General features: G+C 60.3%; 1 protein-coding gene across 7 annotated transcripts in view; it reads right to left on the bottom strand.

Annotated features, from left to right (window-relative positions):
- BCL9L (BCL9 like) overlaps positions 1-17,976 on the bottom strand; it is a 28,349-nt gene extending 10,373 nt beyond the window's left edge. Inside the window, exons 1-6 of one of the 7 annotated variants that reach the window (XM_070623236.1) lie at positions 17,435-17,564; positions 11,523-11,585; positions 11,045-11,102; positions 2,514-2,615; positions 856-1,241; positions 28-147 (exon numbers count right to left, since the gene is read on the bottom strand). In XM_070623236.1, the coding sequence (XP_070479337.1) occupies positions 28-147; positions 856-1,241; positions 2,514-2,539 (532 nt within the window). In that variant the 5' untranslated portion in view covers positions 2,540-2,615; positions 11,045-11,102; positions 11,523-11,585; positions 17,435-17,564. Of the gene's footprint in view, positions 1-27; positions 148-855; positions 1,242-2,513; positions 2,616-2,807; positions 2,958-11,037; positions 11,103-11,522; positions 11,586-17,434 lie in introns of those variants that run through there. The other 6 variants (XM_008513436.2, XM_070623238.1, XM_008513438.2 and 3 more) reach the window with 6 other exon arrangements.
- Positions 17,977-18,220: the final 244 nt, after the last annotated feature.

Below are 18,220 nucleotides of genomic sequence, written 5' to 3' on the forward strand. Positions count from 1 at the left end.
AGCATCCTGGCATCGGTGAGCACTCACTGTGGGTGGCCCCAATGGGCTTGTCGTCCTCCTCGCTGTCTGGTCCTGAGCACCATTCGTCCCCACTGTATGGCTGCTTCCGCTCCAGCACACAACGCCGCTTGCTCCGGGGTGCCACCTCTGCCCAGGCAGGACGGAGGCAGGCAGGGGTCAGAGTGAGTATCCAGAGGCCCTGTCCTCACACACGCAGGGTCCCTCCCAGGACCATTCTCCCAGATGCCCATCCCAGAGGGCATTGCCCAGGCCATGGTGGGCACTTTGCCAGCCTTTGGTCCCCACCACACCACCATTTGTTTCTGATTTCTCTCTATAGCCCTGCTGCCTGTTTCCCCTCCCCCACCCAGCACCAAGCACAGCATAATCCCCAACCACAACTGGTTCTAATTAGGGCTGGGGGGGGGGGAGGGGGAAGCCGCTGCTACTCTTCCAGGCCCCAGTGCCTGCTCAACAGCTCCCACCAGCTGGGATACCCGGAGGTTCCTGGGAGGTGAGCGGGTCTGCTCCTCACCTAGAGCACCTCCCTCTCCCTGGGGGCTCTGGTGGGAAAGCAGGAGAGGAAGGAGACTGACCATAAGCCCCATCACTCTGTGTGGCCCTTCCATGGGTGGCACCTAAGGATGAGAAATCTCTACCCTGGGCAACCCCAATCTTGAGAGAATGACCAGGTTGGTGGATAGAAAGGAAGTAAGAGAAAGGTGCTCCTGCATAAATGCTGGAGAGGAGCAGGGGAGGAGGATTAGGCGAGGTGGGCAGAAAGATGGTCTCTCAGCAGTTTTGGGCTTTGGATTGTGGAAGATGCTGGGGTCGTGGGGATCAGGGCATGAGTACCTTTGGCCTCTGAATCCAGGGATGGGGTCCCAGCCTCTCGCTGCTCTCCAGAGTCCACAGACACGCTCCGCTCCCTCTTCACTTTGCCCTTGAGCGAGCTGAAAGGGGGCACCCCTGCCTGGGGGTTCTTCAGACTTGAGTTGCTAGGTGAGATCTGGTTGGCCTTGGCCCCATGGTTCCCCGCCCCCACGCCCTTCGAGCCCAGGTTGCAGGTGGGTCCTTGGTTCACATTCTGGTGCTGGGATTGGGCCCCGCCATTCCCTGTCTTGCCATGATTGGTCAACTTATTTTCTGGGTGCATTGGCTTGGCTGGGGCAGGGGGGCAGTGGCCGCGGGGGGACAGCGGCGGGCTCCCTGGAGCTTCTCTCCTCCTGGGGTGGGGTAACCTGGGAGAAGGTGGAAGAGACATGAAAAGTTAACCTTGCTAGGGGTTTAGTAGGCCTGGATTTTAACTGCCCTGTTCTGCTTCACCTAATGGTGGGGGAGGTAGGGGCTGAGTGGCATCTTAAGACCACCAGCTATTCCCTACCTCCCTCTATGGCTCCTCAGACAAGAGCTGATGCTCTACCTTGGGGAGTGAAGATGGGGCAACCCCCTCCACTCCCCGGCCCCCACAACTCAAATGAAAATCAGGGGCCTTGCAGTGGCAGAATCCACCCCGCCCCCAGGCCCAGCATCCTTCAGACTTCAAGCCTCCATGGCAACCCTTCTCTGCTAGCACCTGACCAACACTTAAGCATCCTCTCTGCTAAGGTTTGCTCTCTTCAAACTCCTTCCAAGGTCCCCAACCTCAACTTTCACGTGTTCCAACACCAGCAGGGAAGGGGCACAGGACCTGAGGGTCACTGCTCATGCCCCAGCCCCATTCCCTTGGGGAAGTGGGGAAAAGCACATCAGAGAGTGGTACCCACTAGTCCAGACAGCTCCAAGAGCAGGAGGGGAAAGCCTGGAGAGGGTCCACCGGCAGGCCTGGCGGGCAGGCAGGAGCAGGAGGAAGGGGGGGAGGCGAGTGGTGTGTGGAACAAACTGGAGTGCAGCTCCAAGCCAAGGATTCCTGCAGCCTAGGCTGCGGGCCCTTTAAGCTCCAGCCTGCTCCCCCCACCACCTCCCCCTCCCCGGAGACCTATTAATAGCCGCTGGAAAGATCACATCACGGGAGAGGATATTTATCCCCCCTCATTCCACACCAGCTCAGATTTATTTCAGCTCTGCTGTCCTGCTGCTGCCGCCTGGCCCTGTCTGCCGGCTTCTCCTGGGGAAGGGGAGGGAGGCAGGCACCGCCCCTCCTTCTAGGGCCCACCCTCAGCTAGACTGAGGCCAGAGGGCCTCAGTGTGCCCAACGGTGGGCCTGACAGAGGGCCGACAGTGAGGTGGGTGGGGATCTGCTCAAGCCATTTTTAAGAGGAAAGGGCTAGAAGGGACTAGAACAGCAGGCATAGCTGGTTGCCATTCCTCTGTCCCCAGGCACTAAGGCTGTGGGCTCCTGCTTGGGGCAGGCCTTCCCATTCTGACACCCCTTTAGCCACCAGTGGCCTGGAAGCCAGGTGCCCAGGGCAGCTCACTCTCCAAGCCAGCACAGCTCAGCCCTATCACCACTGGGCCCTTCCCTTCCCCACACTCCACACACACACATCCCGCCCTCCACGACACCCACACACCTTGTCTTGTTAGCCAGGATCCTCATGGCTCCCACACACAGTGGGGCTACGGCCCCTGTGCGTGCCCAGGGCCCAGCCAGGTACTCGGTACTGGAGCACGGACTGCAGCAACAAGCCCCAAAGAGAAAACTTGTGACTTGGGGAGGGGGTGTAGGAAGGGGAGGGGAGAAGGGAGGACCCGACAGCCCTGGGACTAGGGAACTGGATAGGGTAGGGTGGGAATGGAAAGGAAGGACTACTAGGTGGGGTCTCATCCGAGAGGCCGTTCCTGTCCCCATCCCTCCCGCACCTTACCCTCAGGGAGCCTGCGGTCTCTAGCAAGGCCCCCGGGCCGCAGAAGCAGAGTTCACTAAAAGGATAGTTGCAAAGGTGCCCGCGTGGGGCGGCCGTGAGGTCTGCTCTGGCCCCCCGGGGGACTCCCGCTCCCAGGCACGCCCCTCACTCGGGGTGGGGAACCCCTCACGCCCCGCTCCCAGCGCTGCGCGCCGCCCCGCCCGGGGCGCCCCCCGCGTGGAGGAGGCCGCGGTGGGGGCCGTGCCCCGCCCCGCCCCCGGCTCGAGGCCTAGCCCGTGCCCATCCCAGCAGGCCCGGGCGGGCAGCGAGAGGCCTGGCGGGGCCCCGGGGCTGCAGCTGGGCTCTTCTGGAGACCAGTAACGCTGGCTCGGATTCCTCCCCGACCGCAAGAATGCAGGAGCCTCCCCTCCCCCGCCCCGCACCCCACCCCCGCCCCCTCCGGCAGCGCCCGAGCGGAGAGGCAGAGCGAGCGAGCGAGCGAGCGAGCTAGCCAGGGAGCGGCAGGCGGGGAGCGGGAGCCGGCGGCCGCACGCGCCGCCCGACGGACACGCCGCGGCGGGCGCGAGGGGCCGGGCGCGCCGGGCTCGGGGCCCAGCGCCCGAACTCTGAGTCTCACACACTCACAGCTCACACGTGGACGGGGAGACAAAGACACGCACGGAGCCCAGGACCCTGGAGGCGCGCTCCCGGCGGCCCCCGGAGGTGCGCTGGCCGGGGCAGGAGCGGCGGAAACAGCCCGGGGCACCCGCGCACACCGGGCTGCCGGGGCAGAGGGCGAGCGCGCCGGCTCATTGAACAGACGAAAAGACTGAGGCCCGGGCACAAGGGAGCCATAGAAAGTTGAGCCTGGTAGTCACAGAGAAACACACAGGGCCATAGATACACCACCAACAAACAGACTCACACAAACACAGAAGCCTCACCCAGCCGCCCCCTGCCCTGCCACCCCCCAGCCGATCCCGGTAAGGGGTGGAGGAGCGGAGGAGTCTTGGACCGAGAGCCTTGTCCCGGTGACAGGGCCAGCCAGACACTAGCGCACACTCCCGCTGCTCCCTGCCGGGCTGCTGCAGGCTGGGCTGGGACGTGGGGGTGAAGGGGCCCCCAGCCGTGACCCTGCGGGAGTCTAACCCTAACTTCAGCCCGCGGCACATTGGCCTTCCCTGCTCCAGCTCTGTCTCTGGGGAGGGAGGCTCCTCAGGGGAAGGTTCCAAAGTCCAGGGCCTGGCTGGGAAGCAGCCGGCTGCCAGCCCCCATCTCTGCATCACAATCGGTTAGAGCTGAGGCGGGGAAGGGCTGCAGGCGGCCGGGCCAGGCCTCTGGCTGACTTGGGTCTTAGGCTCACCCCCTCCCCACCCCATTGATCCTCAAAACTACCTGCCACCTACCCGGAAAGTATTCTTCTCCCCATTTCACAATGAGGAAACTGAGGTCTGGGAAAAGAAGGTGATTTGCCCTGGGTCACGTGGCCAGTTCGCCACAGCCCCAAGACCCCATTCCTGCCTGTTTCCTCTACACTGTAGTGTCCTCCCCTCTGCGTCACGACTGCTCCTCTAAGCCTGCACTAGATAGGTGGGCTTCCCACTTGCCTGCACAGGCCGCCTCCCTATGGGGGGCAGGGCAAGGGTCACCCACTACCTCCCATGTTTACAATTCAAATATTGGGACCTGTAATAATTTGAGAAGGGGAAAATTATTCCTCTCCAGTGTCCCCAGTCAGGCCAAGGCTCCTCCCCAGAAGAATCTTGGAGTTGCCCTCCCCTCTAGGACTCCACCCCCTCGCTCCCACCCAGCCGCAGGGCAAGCTGAGTCAAGCACGGATGAGTCAGGAGTTTCCCATCTCACACCTCCCCCCTTTACCCCTCAGGAGTTGGCCCCAGCTCCCAGAGACCCCTCCTCCTCTACACACAGCCCCAGAAGAGGCCTGGAAGGGGTGGGGGGCAGGAGGGCTGATTCCCCGTGGGTGAAGTTTTTAAACAAACAATGAGTGAAGAGGGCTTCCCAGTCCCAGGCCAGGAGCCCCTGCGGGGGGGGGGGGGGGGGGGGGTTGGGGTGTGCTCTGAGAACAGGGCGCTGTGGTTCCCTCTTAGGGGGTAGGGTGGGGAGTGGTGACATGTGCTCACAAATAGGGAGCAGGTGCAAGTCACCTGAGTGAAAGGCCAGGAGCATACCCCTGAGAATGTGAGAACGGAGCCCAGGAGGCAGCAGAAACAAAGAGCCTGAGATCTTTTGCCCTCCCCGTGCAACTTGGGGTTGGGAGAGCCAGTGGCCTAAGGGTGACAGTGCACCTGACCCTGCCTGGGGGAGGGAAACCAGCAAGGTTTCCCTGGATGCCCAGGGCCTCCAGGTGTAGCATACTAGCTCCTTGCTCAACACAGAACTGCCACAGGTCCAATGGGCATTCCCACACCAGTGGCAACCTGCCTATTTGCAGCTGCCCCCACCTTGGGAGCTTCTGCTTGGTTCACCAGCCTGTCCACCAAGTCAGTCTCCTTGCCTAGCTCAGACCCACCTAAAAGAGGGAGTGCGAAAACTCCTGGGAGGGTTGGTGCTCTCATACTTTGGGCAGACACCTCTGGAGAGGAAATGGGCTACTAGGATCCTCTGTGATGGCTGAAAGGACACGGCCCTACTGGGAGCAACAGGGGTGGGGTCCTTGGCCCCTGGCTTAGGGAGATGCAGCCCCCAAGACAACAAGGTCCCCTTTCTCCTGGGTGTCAGGACTCCTTGGTCCCTAGAAGCTTTCCTCTACCACCCAGGTCACTTCCTCTTCCTGAGGTGGTGGTGACTCAGCCGGGTGGGGAAGTCAAGGATTCATAGCCCAGCAGGAAATCTGTGCAAGGAACAAGGTATTGCTGTAGGACCCTCTATGTGGGGACTTCCAGGCTCAGGGGGCCTTCCCCTCTCACCCTGGTTACTAGCAGCTTGCCCCACTCCCCGCACCCCCCCCCCCACAAAGGAGACCATGCAAATGAACCATTTTTGTCTGGGAGTTTCCAGCCCCACCCCACCTGCAGCCCCAGGATAATGTCAGGCAACCCCAACTCTGCAGGGACATGGAAACTCCTGGCCCCAGACCTTTCTGGTCTGAGGTCTTTGAACAGGGTGCTTCTGGGGGGGATTCTGCCCATTCTAGTGCCCACTGTCCCTTCTGGAGGCCGAAGGGACAAGTGGCATTGCCTGGACAAGCCTGAGGTCACCTCACTTGGCCCCTTCAGCCAGTGCCAGTGTGGCCAGTGCTCAGGAAGTGGTCATCCCCTGGCAGTGGGGTGCTCCCAAAGGTGCTGCCCAATCCCTGGCTGCTCCCTCCCACAGTGGGGAGGGGAGGAGAGGGTGGGGGGCACAAGGAAACAAGACAGGGCAGGAAGCCAGGCAGGCAGCGGGCACTCTGGGCCAGGCACAAACAGCCAACACAGGAAACCACAGCCCACCCCCGCCCACCCCACCCGCGCAAAGCTCTGGGAGAGAGGAGTGCCAAAAGCCCGGCACCCCAACTGGAGCAAGGGCCAGGGGTTAGCCCAGGGCAAGGCAGGAGCATGAACCTTTCCAGTCCTCTCTCTGTCCCAGACCCTACCTGGGGAGGGGGAGAGGAAGCCAGGCTGGCAGGGATGGTGCTGCCTCTTTAAATCCACCGAAATCCTGAGCTAGGCCCAACCCAGCTCTGGTTTCACAGGAAGGAAAGGAGCTCAGGAGCCAGTAGGGCAGGCGGTGGTGGCTGGAATTAGCCCCACCGGCCCAAATATATCTGGTCTCCGCCTGCCACCCCACTGGCACTTCCTGCCCCCTGGCACCTGCACCACAGTGGGGGTGGGCAAGGGTCTAGGTGCTACTTTCTACCCTGTGGGAGACCCCAATCTCCAGAGGTGCCCTGTGGCTGGGTACACGTGGGTAGAAGTGACTTCCCAAGCCTGGATTCCCAGAAGGGAAGAATGGGCAGGGAGCTCCCCCTGGGCCCTCACCTGGCCTCTGTCCTCCAACGGGTTAATCTGGCCCCTGTTTGGGGGGTGGTTAGGGTGGCCTAGGAACCTCCTCCAAACTGCCTGGCGGCTGGGAACAATGGGGCCATTGTGGGAGGAGTGGAGTGCGGGCAGACTGCTGGCACAGCCAGCGCACCGTGGGGCGGGACCTCACCCAACGCCCGCCTGCCCGCAGCTCTGCTCTCTCCCCCAGGTACTGCCAGCAGTGGAGACATCCTCCCAGCCCCCTCACCTCGCCTGCCTGGCCCAAACTCTTGGCATCAGCAGCACCTGGAGGGCCCTCAAGCTCTGCCCACGTTGACATCCAGACTGCCATGACCCTACAGGAAGGAGGGGCATGTGGGCCAGGATGGGGTGGGGGTGGGGGCTGACCAGACAGGATATATGCCTGTGATCCTCCTGTAGGGAAGTCAGGAAGGCCAAATGGGTTTCTGGTGTCAGTCCTGGCACCCTCAGGCAAGAAGGGATTAGGGGATTGTGAGAGCAGTGACAGGCAGGGTCCCCTGCCCCCAGGCCTCCTTTCCCACACTCATTCCATAAACCTGCCCCCTGAGGTCTGGTGCCCTGGCAGCCTCGCCCTGTGGGGTTGGGACACTGGCAGGCAGTGTGTGAGTGAGGCAGTGGAATGAGAATGGGTTTGCAGTCGGGCAGGCAGGTGCCAATCACATCCCGCCCCTTGTGAGGCACGGGACCTTGTCCAGCCCTTCATCCCTCCAGGCCTCAGTTTCCTCACCTGCGAGATGAGGATAAATTTATAGAGTGAGATACTGTTAATGAAACTATCTAACAGAATGCCTATGACATACTCAGCCCTCAACAGAGTACCTCTGGCCATAATGTCACCTGCTTTCCTCCCTGCATGGCACCCAAACACACGGGCATTTGGTAAAGGGGGGCATTGTCCAGCTATGTGCCTTTGGAGTATCCATGAGAATGATGATAATGTGCTATCCATTGGGCATGATATTAGTAGTATCAAGCACAAAGACTTGGCTCTTCCTCTGCTCTCCTCCCTCAGCTAGCACTCCCCTGGGCATCACTGGGTTTACCGACATACACTCAACCCCAGAGCGTGCACTTGGAGAGAGGTTGTTTACCCTCTTAGCCTCAGGTCTGTGTCTCAAAACCCCAGGAGGCAAGTGAAGGGGAGTTTCCCTTCAACGGTGGCCTGCAGGCACCCCTCCGCCAGGCACCCCTCCCTGCCTGACCTCTTGGCAGTCTCCCTGCAGGGTCTGGGGTAGAAGGAAACTGACGCCTACTTTCCTGCCATCAATCTCTTTAAAGAGTAGAAGGTCTGAGAGAGAAAAAGAACAAATGGGACATGCAGTTCTGGAAAGTAGGGGTCCAGGGAGAAGACCTGTTCTCTTCTCAACTAGAGAGGGCTATCCCTCTCAGGGTGGCTCCACTGGCCCCAAAAGGGTTAATAAGGCCCTAAAAATAACCTGCTCCCAGCAGGACCTGCTGATTGGAACCCTCCAGCCATCTGTTCCCATTTTCTCCTGTTCACATTGGAACATCTGAAACCAGCCCCAGAGCCCCAGCCCGATCCCAAAAATAGCCCCAGCCTGCCCAAGGAACAGGCCCCAGGGGCTGGGCACAGGCGGCATGGCCAGCCCAGCAGGGGGGCACGGCCCAGGCCAACTCTGAGCCCTCAGTGCCAGGCCCATGGAAGGGAGGGGTCCCTTCGGGTTCCAGAAGGAGGTGGTAAGTAGGGCCAGGTGCTCCAGCCCTCCCTTCTTGGTGCCAGGGCAGAGAAGGTACCTGCTAGCCAAGCCCAGGCCTCAGACTAGGAGCCCTGTTATCCCAGGCACTTCTGCCACATCTGAATCAACTTTCTCCTGAGATCTGCGCTTTCACTCCCCAGAAGATCCAGACCACCTGTCTGCAGAGCTCTCCTCCTTGTGGGCACCCTCTCCCTGCTGCCCACTCCTGGGCTCCTCACGCAGAAGTGCCCAAGCCTCAGCCCTTCCACCATCCCACTCCCATTCCAGGGCTGTTAGGAGCCCTGCTCACCTGCTGTCACTCATCATTCTCCCTGCCCTGCCCCAGGGCACACAGGGCTGAAGCAGAACTTTTTCCAGCACTGCCCACACTCACCCAGGCAGCCCAGGAAAGGATTCTGGGGGTGTCCTCTGGACACCATGGATGCTGATGTGACCCCACTCCTCCTCTGGGCTTCAGGATGCCTCCTCCCTGCCCATCTGTGTGCAGCAGGTGCCAAGCGTGCCCATGTGGGCTTCACATCACAGGCCTGGGCACTGCCCTGCCACACTCAGGGAAAATGCCCAGGCAAAGTATAGGGAATCAGGGAACCCTGGGCCCTGAGGCAGGTCTAACAGCTGCCATCTATGTCACAGCTCCACACTGCCACTTTTCTCCCCAAGGAAGGCCCCTGACCCCTTGGGCCAGGAAGGAGAGGAGGAGGCCATTTAAGCCATTTAAGGACAGAATGTCTTGTTCAGCCTGCTGAAAGAACAGAGCAGCAGGGGTGAGATGGTGGGAGGGGTGCTGAAGCTGATCTGAGCTAACCGCCTGGGGGAGGGAGGACTCAGCCCTGAGAAGTGCTGGAAGATAGGAAGGGAGACCGTCCTAAGTCCCCCAGGCCCCTCGCCAGGCCCATGGCTATTTGGCAAACTTGCCATCAAGGTGTCAGCCAGCACCAACAGCAGGGAAACTAGGCAGCAAGAAGGTGAGTCTGGAAGGGTATTAGAATCCAGGAGTCTGAAGTGCTAGAAAGGTAGTCTTTTCCCCACCCCCGCACTCCTCCCACCCCCATCAATTCTTCCCCTGCTAAAGCCCCTGGGAGGTCAACAGTTCCTGTGAAGAGCTATGACTAATAATAATGAGGAGGATCTCTAACATTTATTGAGCCTTTACTCTGTACCATGAAGCTGTCCTGGATGCTTCACAGGCATTATCTAATTTAAACCTCAGAACAACGCTATAAGAAATGACTCTTATTATCCCCACATTACAGATAAGAAAAGCGAGGCACAGGGAAGTTAAATAACTTGCCTAAGGCACACACAGTCCAGAATTAGAACAGTCAGGATTTGAACCCAGACACTCCGGCAATTGGGTTCTCAACCATTTCAAAAGACAGATTCACCCTGGTATCAGCCTTCTGTGCTATGACAAAAGAAGAGGTGCCTCCCTCACTCATTCCGCACACATTCCCTCCAGGCCTGATGTGTGCCATGTCCTAGCAGGAGGCCATAGTTCCTGCCCAGGGACGAGATCAAAGAGAGGGCACCATGCCCCACCCCCTCAACACCGGTGCCCTGCCAGGTTGGTGCTCTGAGAGCAAAGTTCTTGGGCCGCACCCCCCAGCCCCGCCCAGACCAATCCGTTATATCCTCACCCATCCTGGTCCCTAAGAGTCAGGGGAGGGAGCAGGGCAAGTTACCATGACAACAGCACAGGGCCCCTGCTGAGAGAGGCCCAAGGGCTGGAGAGGAGTCTGCTGCCCCTCCTACTCCCCAGGTGGGGGTCAAAGGTCAAGTGGGACTCACTAGTGTGGGGCGGAGTCAAGCCCTGCCCCCCAACCTCCTCAGCCACACCTGTCACTGCTCCCCACTTTTTTCATTGTCTGAGTTGGAAGCATGACCACTTCCTCCCTGTCCCTGAGGGGTAGTGGCCTCCAGCAGGGAGGGTGGGGGGATTAGAAGTGCCTCTCTCCTGAGGACAGTCTAGAGCAGTGCCTCCTCCCTGTCCTCGGCTTTCTCCAGCTTTCCCTAGTCAGACCAGGAGCATACGGGTGTGTTTGTTGTGAATTCAGGGAGTTGTTGCTAAGTAAGGAAGGAGGGGAGGGAGGGAAGGAGGGGGGTGGCAGTAGGGAGAGAGCCTGTGTGTATGTGTGTGTGCATGAGTCTAGGGGCCAGGGCAGAAACCACAGCTGAGGCCAAAGCCCCTGTCGAGGGGGAGCAAGTACTTGAGATGACCAGGAAATCGCACCTTGCCCTCCAGGGGTGACTGGGCAGGAGCTCCCCACCTCCCACCCCAGGGAAACGATCCAGCTAAGAAGGCTGGGATTTTCACTGGAGTGGCCCTTTAACCCTTCCTGCCCCGCCCCCACTCTCTCCCAGGTTCCAGGTTGTAAGGCTGTTAGTCCCCCATCCTTTGCGGGGAGGAGAATAAAAGGAGAAGTGGGGGCAGAAAGCCAGGAGGAGGGCGCCCAAGACAAAAAGCCAAGCAGGCGGCTATGGCAGACAGAGATCAGCAAGGAGGCTGCAGAGGACACACACAAGCACACGGACCTCTCACCTCAGGAATAATGTGTGTCGGGCTCAGGCTCAAGGGTGTGGTCTGGGATGGGGGTTCCCTGTGGAGAGAGGGTCACAGCTAGAAGCCCCAGGCCAGCAATCTATGCCCCTGCCCCTCCCATAGCCCCAGCCCCACCCCCAACACGCACACCACATAAACACGGACACACATACACACAGCCTGCAGCTCCAGGAAGTCTCTGAGCTACTCGGACACCACCCCCCCTCCAGGACTTCTGTGGATTGGCTGGGAGCCAGGCCTGACCCAGCTGCCCCACCGCACTGCTCCCCCTCGCTATCCTGGAAGCAGGAAAGGAGAAGGCACTGGAAGATGCCTAGAGCTCCCTCAGAGCTAGGCCCCACAGGGAGAGAAGGGGTGGATGACTCCCACGACCTGGCCTGAGGACCCCAGCTTCCAGCACCAGCCACCCCCAGGGTTATCCTATGTCAGGGAGAAGAATGGTGTGGGTCCTATGTACCTGTGTGGTCTCCTTGGCTACACCCCTTGTCCCCTGAAGATGCAAAGTCCTGGGGGGCGCAGCCTGGTTGGGAAGGCCAAGGGGGAGGGAGAATCAAGCTTAGCAGTTCAGTCGAAGGGGGCTGGGGGACGCTCCCACAGGCAGGCAGGCGGGAGCGAGGCTGGTGGCTGGGCTCAGTTTGTACTGGGGGTCAAAGGGGAGTTCTTTTCCGAAGAATTCTGGGAGAGACGCCAACTAGAGCAAGCTGCTAACCACCCCTCCCTCTCTCTCTCACTGCACTGGGGGTGGGGGGGGGGGTGTCCCTGCCAACCAGACTTAACCCTCTCCAGTCTGTGTTGCTCTCAGGCCCAGGATGGGGGAGCTGGGAAGGGGACCTCCGGTTAGGCTCAACTTTCAGTTCTAATGGGTAAGTCCTGGGCGTCTGCCAGAATGCGGCTTGTTCCACATGGCCCCATCTGGTACCGCCCTGCCCTACCACCACCTGAGTGACTTTTCTGGGCTCATCTCCTGAAGGTGTCTGCAGTGACGTGTGTGTGCGTGTCTCAGAGATTGAGAAACAAACTGAAAATTCCTTGCCAAGGCCCTCCCCCTGCTGGGTCACTGAGCACTGTACCAACCTGTGCCTCTACCCCTCCCTCCCTCCCTCCCTCCCTCCTACCGCGTCCTGGGACCAGAGGCCATGGGTGGGGGGAGTGTAGAAGGGACATCTCATCCTTCTGCCCACCTCCTGCTGCTGTCTCCTCAGGCCCTTGACTCAAACAAACAGCCCCTGCCCCAGCCCTTTTCTTCCTCACTGATGGCCACAAGTGCTTCCAGAGGAAAGCATTCAATTATAGCCTGAGATCCCAGGCTGGGAAATTGAGTCATAGCGAGATATCAGGGGTTCCAGTGCCTGTACCCCATGCAGACATAACTTTGCTATCACCACTCTTGCTTTGACAAAAAAACAAAAACACTCTAGCAACCTCCTCTCCTGTAGAACACCGTCTAACTGCAGAAGGAAAGAATGAGATTAAACATCAAGGACTTTCTAGGATCAAGGCTACAATGGCAGCTGGCCCCACCCCAAATGCCTCATATTTCTGGGGTGGTACATCACCCCTTTAGGATTCCAGGCCCCTGTGTCTTCTGCTCAGGCTGGAAATATGAGTGTCTTGTCCTGTTTTGCTGTCTGCCCCTAGCTAGAGAAGTCAACATTTCTGAACATAAATGAGCCACCAAGCTCCCAGGTCTAATGTGGCTGGCTGTTCCTTGTTCCCAATGAAGCAAGTGCCCCCAGGGGTGGAGAGCGAACTCCCTTTCCCCAGCCCTTTCCTTTAGAGTGCACTCAGCCTGCCTATGACAGCCACCACTGTATCATCAGGACAAGATGAGGGTGGACTGGTGGGTAGTGTTGGGATCCCTCAAGGTGCTGGGTGTCCATGAGGGGCAGAAGAAGACAGCCGACCCTGGGGACAGTTTATCCCAAAGTCTCCCCACTCCACCACTTTCTCTCCAAGGACTGCAGAACTGCCAGAAGCCTTGGCCCCACTCCAGGAAACCTCCCTATCAAAGGACAAAGGACTCCATGTCCCAGGGAGCTGCAGAGAGACCTGTGACTACACACCCCAGACATGTTCCAAGGGAGAAGGAGAGAGGCGGGAACAGAAGCAGAGAGCACGCATGTGTGCACACACGCACAAATACTCATCAAAGAGGCACGACCCGGGCGCACACACTCCTCAGAGGTACTCCCAGACATGTGCAACTAAGAGACAGATACAAGTCCCAAAGACACGCATCCAAGATACCTCCTAAAAATAACCCCGAACGTCCCAAGAGTGCCTCCTTAAGACCCCTAGAGGCTCCCAAACTTGTAGAGGCGGCCCAGGAAAGCTCAGAAAATACAAAGGACACCGGCCAGTCACAGAGAACTGCTGACAGACAGAGGATACACCCACACTGGGACACACACACACTCACAGTAGTATTCGTATGGCCATGTGCTAGCGCACAAACTTATACACACACACACCCTGGCAATGCGCAGCATGAAGTCAGATGAGAGGACTAAATTCTGGCCTAGTGGGGAGGAGGGGAGTCAGAGGCGGGTGGAGAAGTACTCAGGGATTTCAAAACAATCCTGGTTTCGAAATGCTGGAAATGCTGGATTCAGGGCCATTCCCAGTTGAGGCTGGGGGGGGGGGGTGGAGAGTGAGGGGGAGGGGGAAGACAGGGCAGCGCGGGGCTACCAGCCCGGGGCCACCAGCCCACTGGAGGAGGGGGTTGGACAGAGGGAGTCCCAGCCCCTAGAGAAGGGGGACTAGAAGAGACACCAAGGTTAGGAGGGGCAGATGGCCCAGGGCCAAGCAGGGAGAGCCTGGGGTGGAAAGGAGGCAAAAAATGAGATGCCTCTGCTTTTGCCCCTGACTGGAAAGGTGAGAAGGCAAGGGAGACCACCCTCCCCGTCAGGACTGAGAGGAAGGGGGAACCTGCCTGTGCCCACTTCCCCCACTCACGGGTGGTGGTGACCACCTTTTTCCCTACAGAGGAGCATCCTGGCTCCCCTTCCCCACTGGCTAGCAGAGCCCCAAGGTGGACCTAAAGCTAAGGGGTCAGATGGTATGAGAGGACGGCAAGGGCCTGCAGGGGTCAGGGATCTTCCATGGGACCCAGGACTCCCCATACTCAGGGCAGGGTGGGGGACATCTCCCTGAGAACCCAGGACTTCCCCCTCCCCATGGAGAGTGGGGGCCCTGCGGGAGACTGAGACATTGCAGCACCTTCCCCCCCCCCCCCTCCCCCCGCACCCAGGAAGTCACCTCTCTCCTCCCAGGGCAGCAGAATGCCCTTACTGCCCCTCCCCCAACCCCTAGGGAAAGTCGGCAGTTCTCTCCCAGGGAGGGGAGGTCAGGCCAGGCTGGGGGTGGGGCTCTGGAGGCCTGGCCCTGGCACCCAGCAGAGGAAATTCCAGGCTGTAACTCCAGGCTGCCTTCAGGGCCGCCCATCCAAGTGACTTAAAGCACCTCAGGAGCCCTGATGCTGTGGCCTTCTTCATCCAGCCCCTCTTAGCCTCTGGCTGCCTGGCCCTCCTACTGGCTCCAGCTCCAGCTCTGGAGAGGACAGAACCTGGGGAAACAGCCTCTCTGGAGGAGCCTCTACCATCCCCATCCTGGCCCCTTTGCCAGTCAGAGCCTCCTTTCCCCAGATCCCTGGGGGCAGCCCCTACAGTGTGGCTATGGGTGGGCAGCTGGCAGGGCTGCCAGGCAGGGGTACAGATGCCAAGCTAGAGCAGCCAGGTGCTCAACAGGTTGAGCCAGTCCCTGGAACAGCCAGCCCCACCCCAGGGAGAGCAGGCCTGGCAGAGGCTCCCTGCCCGCGGCACCCAGCCTGTACCCACTTGGCTCCCACGGCTGCCCACTTTCCCACGGTGCCATCCCCTCTGTCTCCTCCCCCCAGGTCAGCACCCGGGCAGTGTCCAGGATTCCTGGCACAAGAAGGGATGCCATTTCCCCAACACCCATGGGTGCCTAGGCTCTAGGGGTGCCTCACTGCCAGCAACAAGGAGTCCCAGGAAGAGGACACAGGGCCTCAAGGCAACAAGAACCCCGTGGTGCCCCCCACCTCCTTGCAGGCCTCTTCCAGTCCTGGGAAGACTGAACACGCAGACACCCTGGCTCCCTGCAGCTGCCCCCCTGGGCGCTGGGACAGAACTTTAGCCTGTGGTGCTAGAGGCAGTGTGGGGGTGCCCCCAGCTCCTGTCTTAGACTCCTTGGAGGAGGGGCTGCAGAGCTGGATGACTGCTGGCTCCCTCCACTCCTGCCAGAGCTGCTGCTGCCTGCAACCCTGGTCCTTTCCTTCTACCCCACTCCTGGGCTCCACGGAGCTCCATCCCAGCCACTCCCCCCACAGGCAGGCAGCCCCCCTTTGCAGGCATCTCCTTTAATCTAAAGCAGGTGCCAGGCATTCCAGCCCTTGCTGAGTCGACACTGCCACCCACTAGGCCTCTGCCCAGAAGGCTACTGCCCTGTCTGTGCATGGAAGTTGAGTCCCCAGCCCAGGGCTCCTGCTTAACCCAGGGACCCAAAAGTTAGGAGGCAGGAACTACCCAGACGGAGTCGTAGATGCTCAACACGAATTCAGTAAGCAAGTTCACTAGGTCCCACGTTACCACTGTTGTGCTAGTCCTAGATGTCCATGAACCACTGATCCTTCTCCAGGATGCTGTAATCTCTTCCCACCTGGACCCTCAGCCCCGGTAATTAGAGACTCCTTTTGAGCCTCCATATGGATCTCTAGAACCCATCTTCAGCCATGGGCTCCTGCTACCCTGAGCACAAGAGTTACTCTAGATCCAAGATTAGAGGTATTCTACCTCTCACCAGCACCCTTTCCAAGATTAACCCCCACGCCTCCCCACTCAGGAGCAAAACAGGTAAGCAGAGAGCCTCTAGAGGGAGGTGGCCAGAGGCTACTAGCCCTTCAGGCCTGGTTCTCCAAGGCCAAGGAGCCTGATCACCTTGGGGAGGAAGCACCTTCCTTCCTGGCACCAGACTCCCCCTGCCCCTCACCTTCCTCTCTCATTCTCACCCTGTCCCGAGGCTTCTATCAGCAGGCATCTCAGAACTGACACCAGAAAGACAGGGCCTGAAAGTGCTCTTCCCCTGAGGCCATGAAATCGTGGTCCTGACCCAGAGAAGGCAGAGCTGGAGGGGCAGCAGAGGAGCCAGGCAGCCCTAGCCCAGAAGAAGTGGCTGCTCCCTCGAGAGGCTGAGGAGGAGGGAGAATAAGGGGAATGGAAGCCCACCCACCATGGAGGTCTCACTCGGAGAGCTGCCCAGAGGCATCAGTAGGGTTACAGCAGATACAGCACTAAGACAGCTTTCCTAGGTAAAACAGGAAACCGAGGCCAAAGACCAAGGGGGCCTCCAAGCCCCTTTCTCAGGGCTCAGTCACATGCCCAGCTCACCTCTCCCAGAGCAACACTTTTCTTCCCTGCAGCAGAGGCTCCCCCCGACACAGACACACACCCCAAGCAGCAGACAGACAGAAGGAGGAGGGAGGAGGGGGTGTCAGAAAAACCCGGAAGGAAGGAAGCTGGACAGACAGACAGAAGCTGATCCTGGCTTCATTGCTCCAGAGAGACACCTCCAGATTCCCAGACTGTGAGGGACACTCTCCTTCTCAGCTCCCAAGGCGAAGAAGGGCAGAGTACACCTCAGTCTCTCCTGAAACCAAATTCCAGCAGCCCTGGGACAAGACATACCCCAGCCAAGCAAGAAGCCCCAAGTCTCACTTCTCTTCCCCACACTCCTCCCCACTGGGCTCCTTGGGACCAAGGCAGGGGCCACCTCCCCTTAGCGGTGCAGGGACACCTCCAAGGAACTGTGTGACTGCCCCACTTCCCAGCCAAGCCCACACCATTAAGAATCTTTAGCAGGGGAGACTCTCCAGTCACAGCCCCTGCTGCTCCGAGGCAGTGCTTGGGAGCAGAAGGTGAGCCCCAGCAATCCCCAATCCCAATGCACCTCCTTCTGGAGGTTCCCATCAGCCAGGGGAGGAGTGCTGGGGTGCTGAGACCCAAGGGGTTGGTGAGCCTGGGAGGGGGACTACATTTCCCAGAAGCCCCCAGGGCAGAGTTGCTGCTCCAGCTGGCCCAAGGCCGGCCTTGTTCTCTGCGCTAGGGTGTCAGGGTCCCCTGGCTTCCCCTAAGCCCTCCTCCCTGTGCTCTGGGGCTGCCAACCTGATTGGGGGACCGAGAGTAGCCTCCACTAACACTGGGGGCGCCCCCACCCCTTAAACAGCCTGGGGGTGCGTGCCAGAAGGCAAGAGACAGACTGGGTTCCCCCTCCCCAATTCAGACTAGATCTCCCTCCTCGCGCCTCTGCTGGCCTTGGCATGACTTTCGCCCTCAGCCCCAGCCCACCCCTCACCTCACGCGGGTCGGGGGTCCTCACGCCAGGCCGGAGCTGGACGCCATGACCAGGTCAGGGTCGGTGGGTGGATTGGGGTCCTCCTGCTCGCCAGTTGGAGGTGCAGAGGGGGGCGGGCAGGCGGTGATCTTTTGATCCTGGACGCCTTGGTCTCAATACCAGCCCGGCCCGGGAGGTCTCCGGGGGTCGCTGGGCGCCTGGGTTCCTGCCTCCCAACCGCGGAGCATGGTCGTGGGCGCGGGGCAGCGGCGGGAGAGCGCGCACACCCGCCCGGCCCGGGGCTCGGGGCTGGGGTCTCGGCCCCGAACCTCACGGCTCGGGCTCCCGCTCCTCCTCCCTTCCTTCCTTCCTTCCTTCCTTCGCCTCCTCCTTTCACTTTCCCCGGGGCCCGCGGGGACGGCGGGCGCGGGGCGGGGAGGGGGCTGTCTGGGCGCTTATTGTTGGTCGGACGCCGAGGGTCCGGGTAGCAGCCCCCGGGTGGCGCGGCGCCGGGGGACCCAGGCGTGTCGGCGTCCGGCCGGCTGGCTCCGGGCGGCGGCTGTGGTGCAGCGGCCCCGAGTCCGGGGCATGTCCGGCCACTGGCTCCGCCGCGCGCCGCCGCCTCCCCGGGCTCCCCTGCGCTGCCGGAGCCTCGCTCGCCCCTCCACTCGGCTCCTCTCCCCAGCCTGAATAAGCATCGGGGCTCTCTGGCTGCCTCCTTCTGCCTTCATACCAGAGCCCGGAGAGGCCCCTGTCAAAATAAGAGCTCCCCCATCTCGCTCGCCTCCTCGCCCAACCCGGCTCCCC

The sequence above is a fragment of the Equus przewalskii genome, chromosome 6 (genome assembly GCF_037783145.1).
Source record: "Equus przewalskii isolate Varuska chromosome 6, EquPr2, whole genome shotgun sequence".
NCBI classification, from domain to species: Eukaryota; Metazoa; Chordata; class Mammalia; order Perissodactyla; family Equidae; genus Equus; species Equus przewalskii.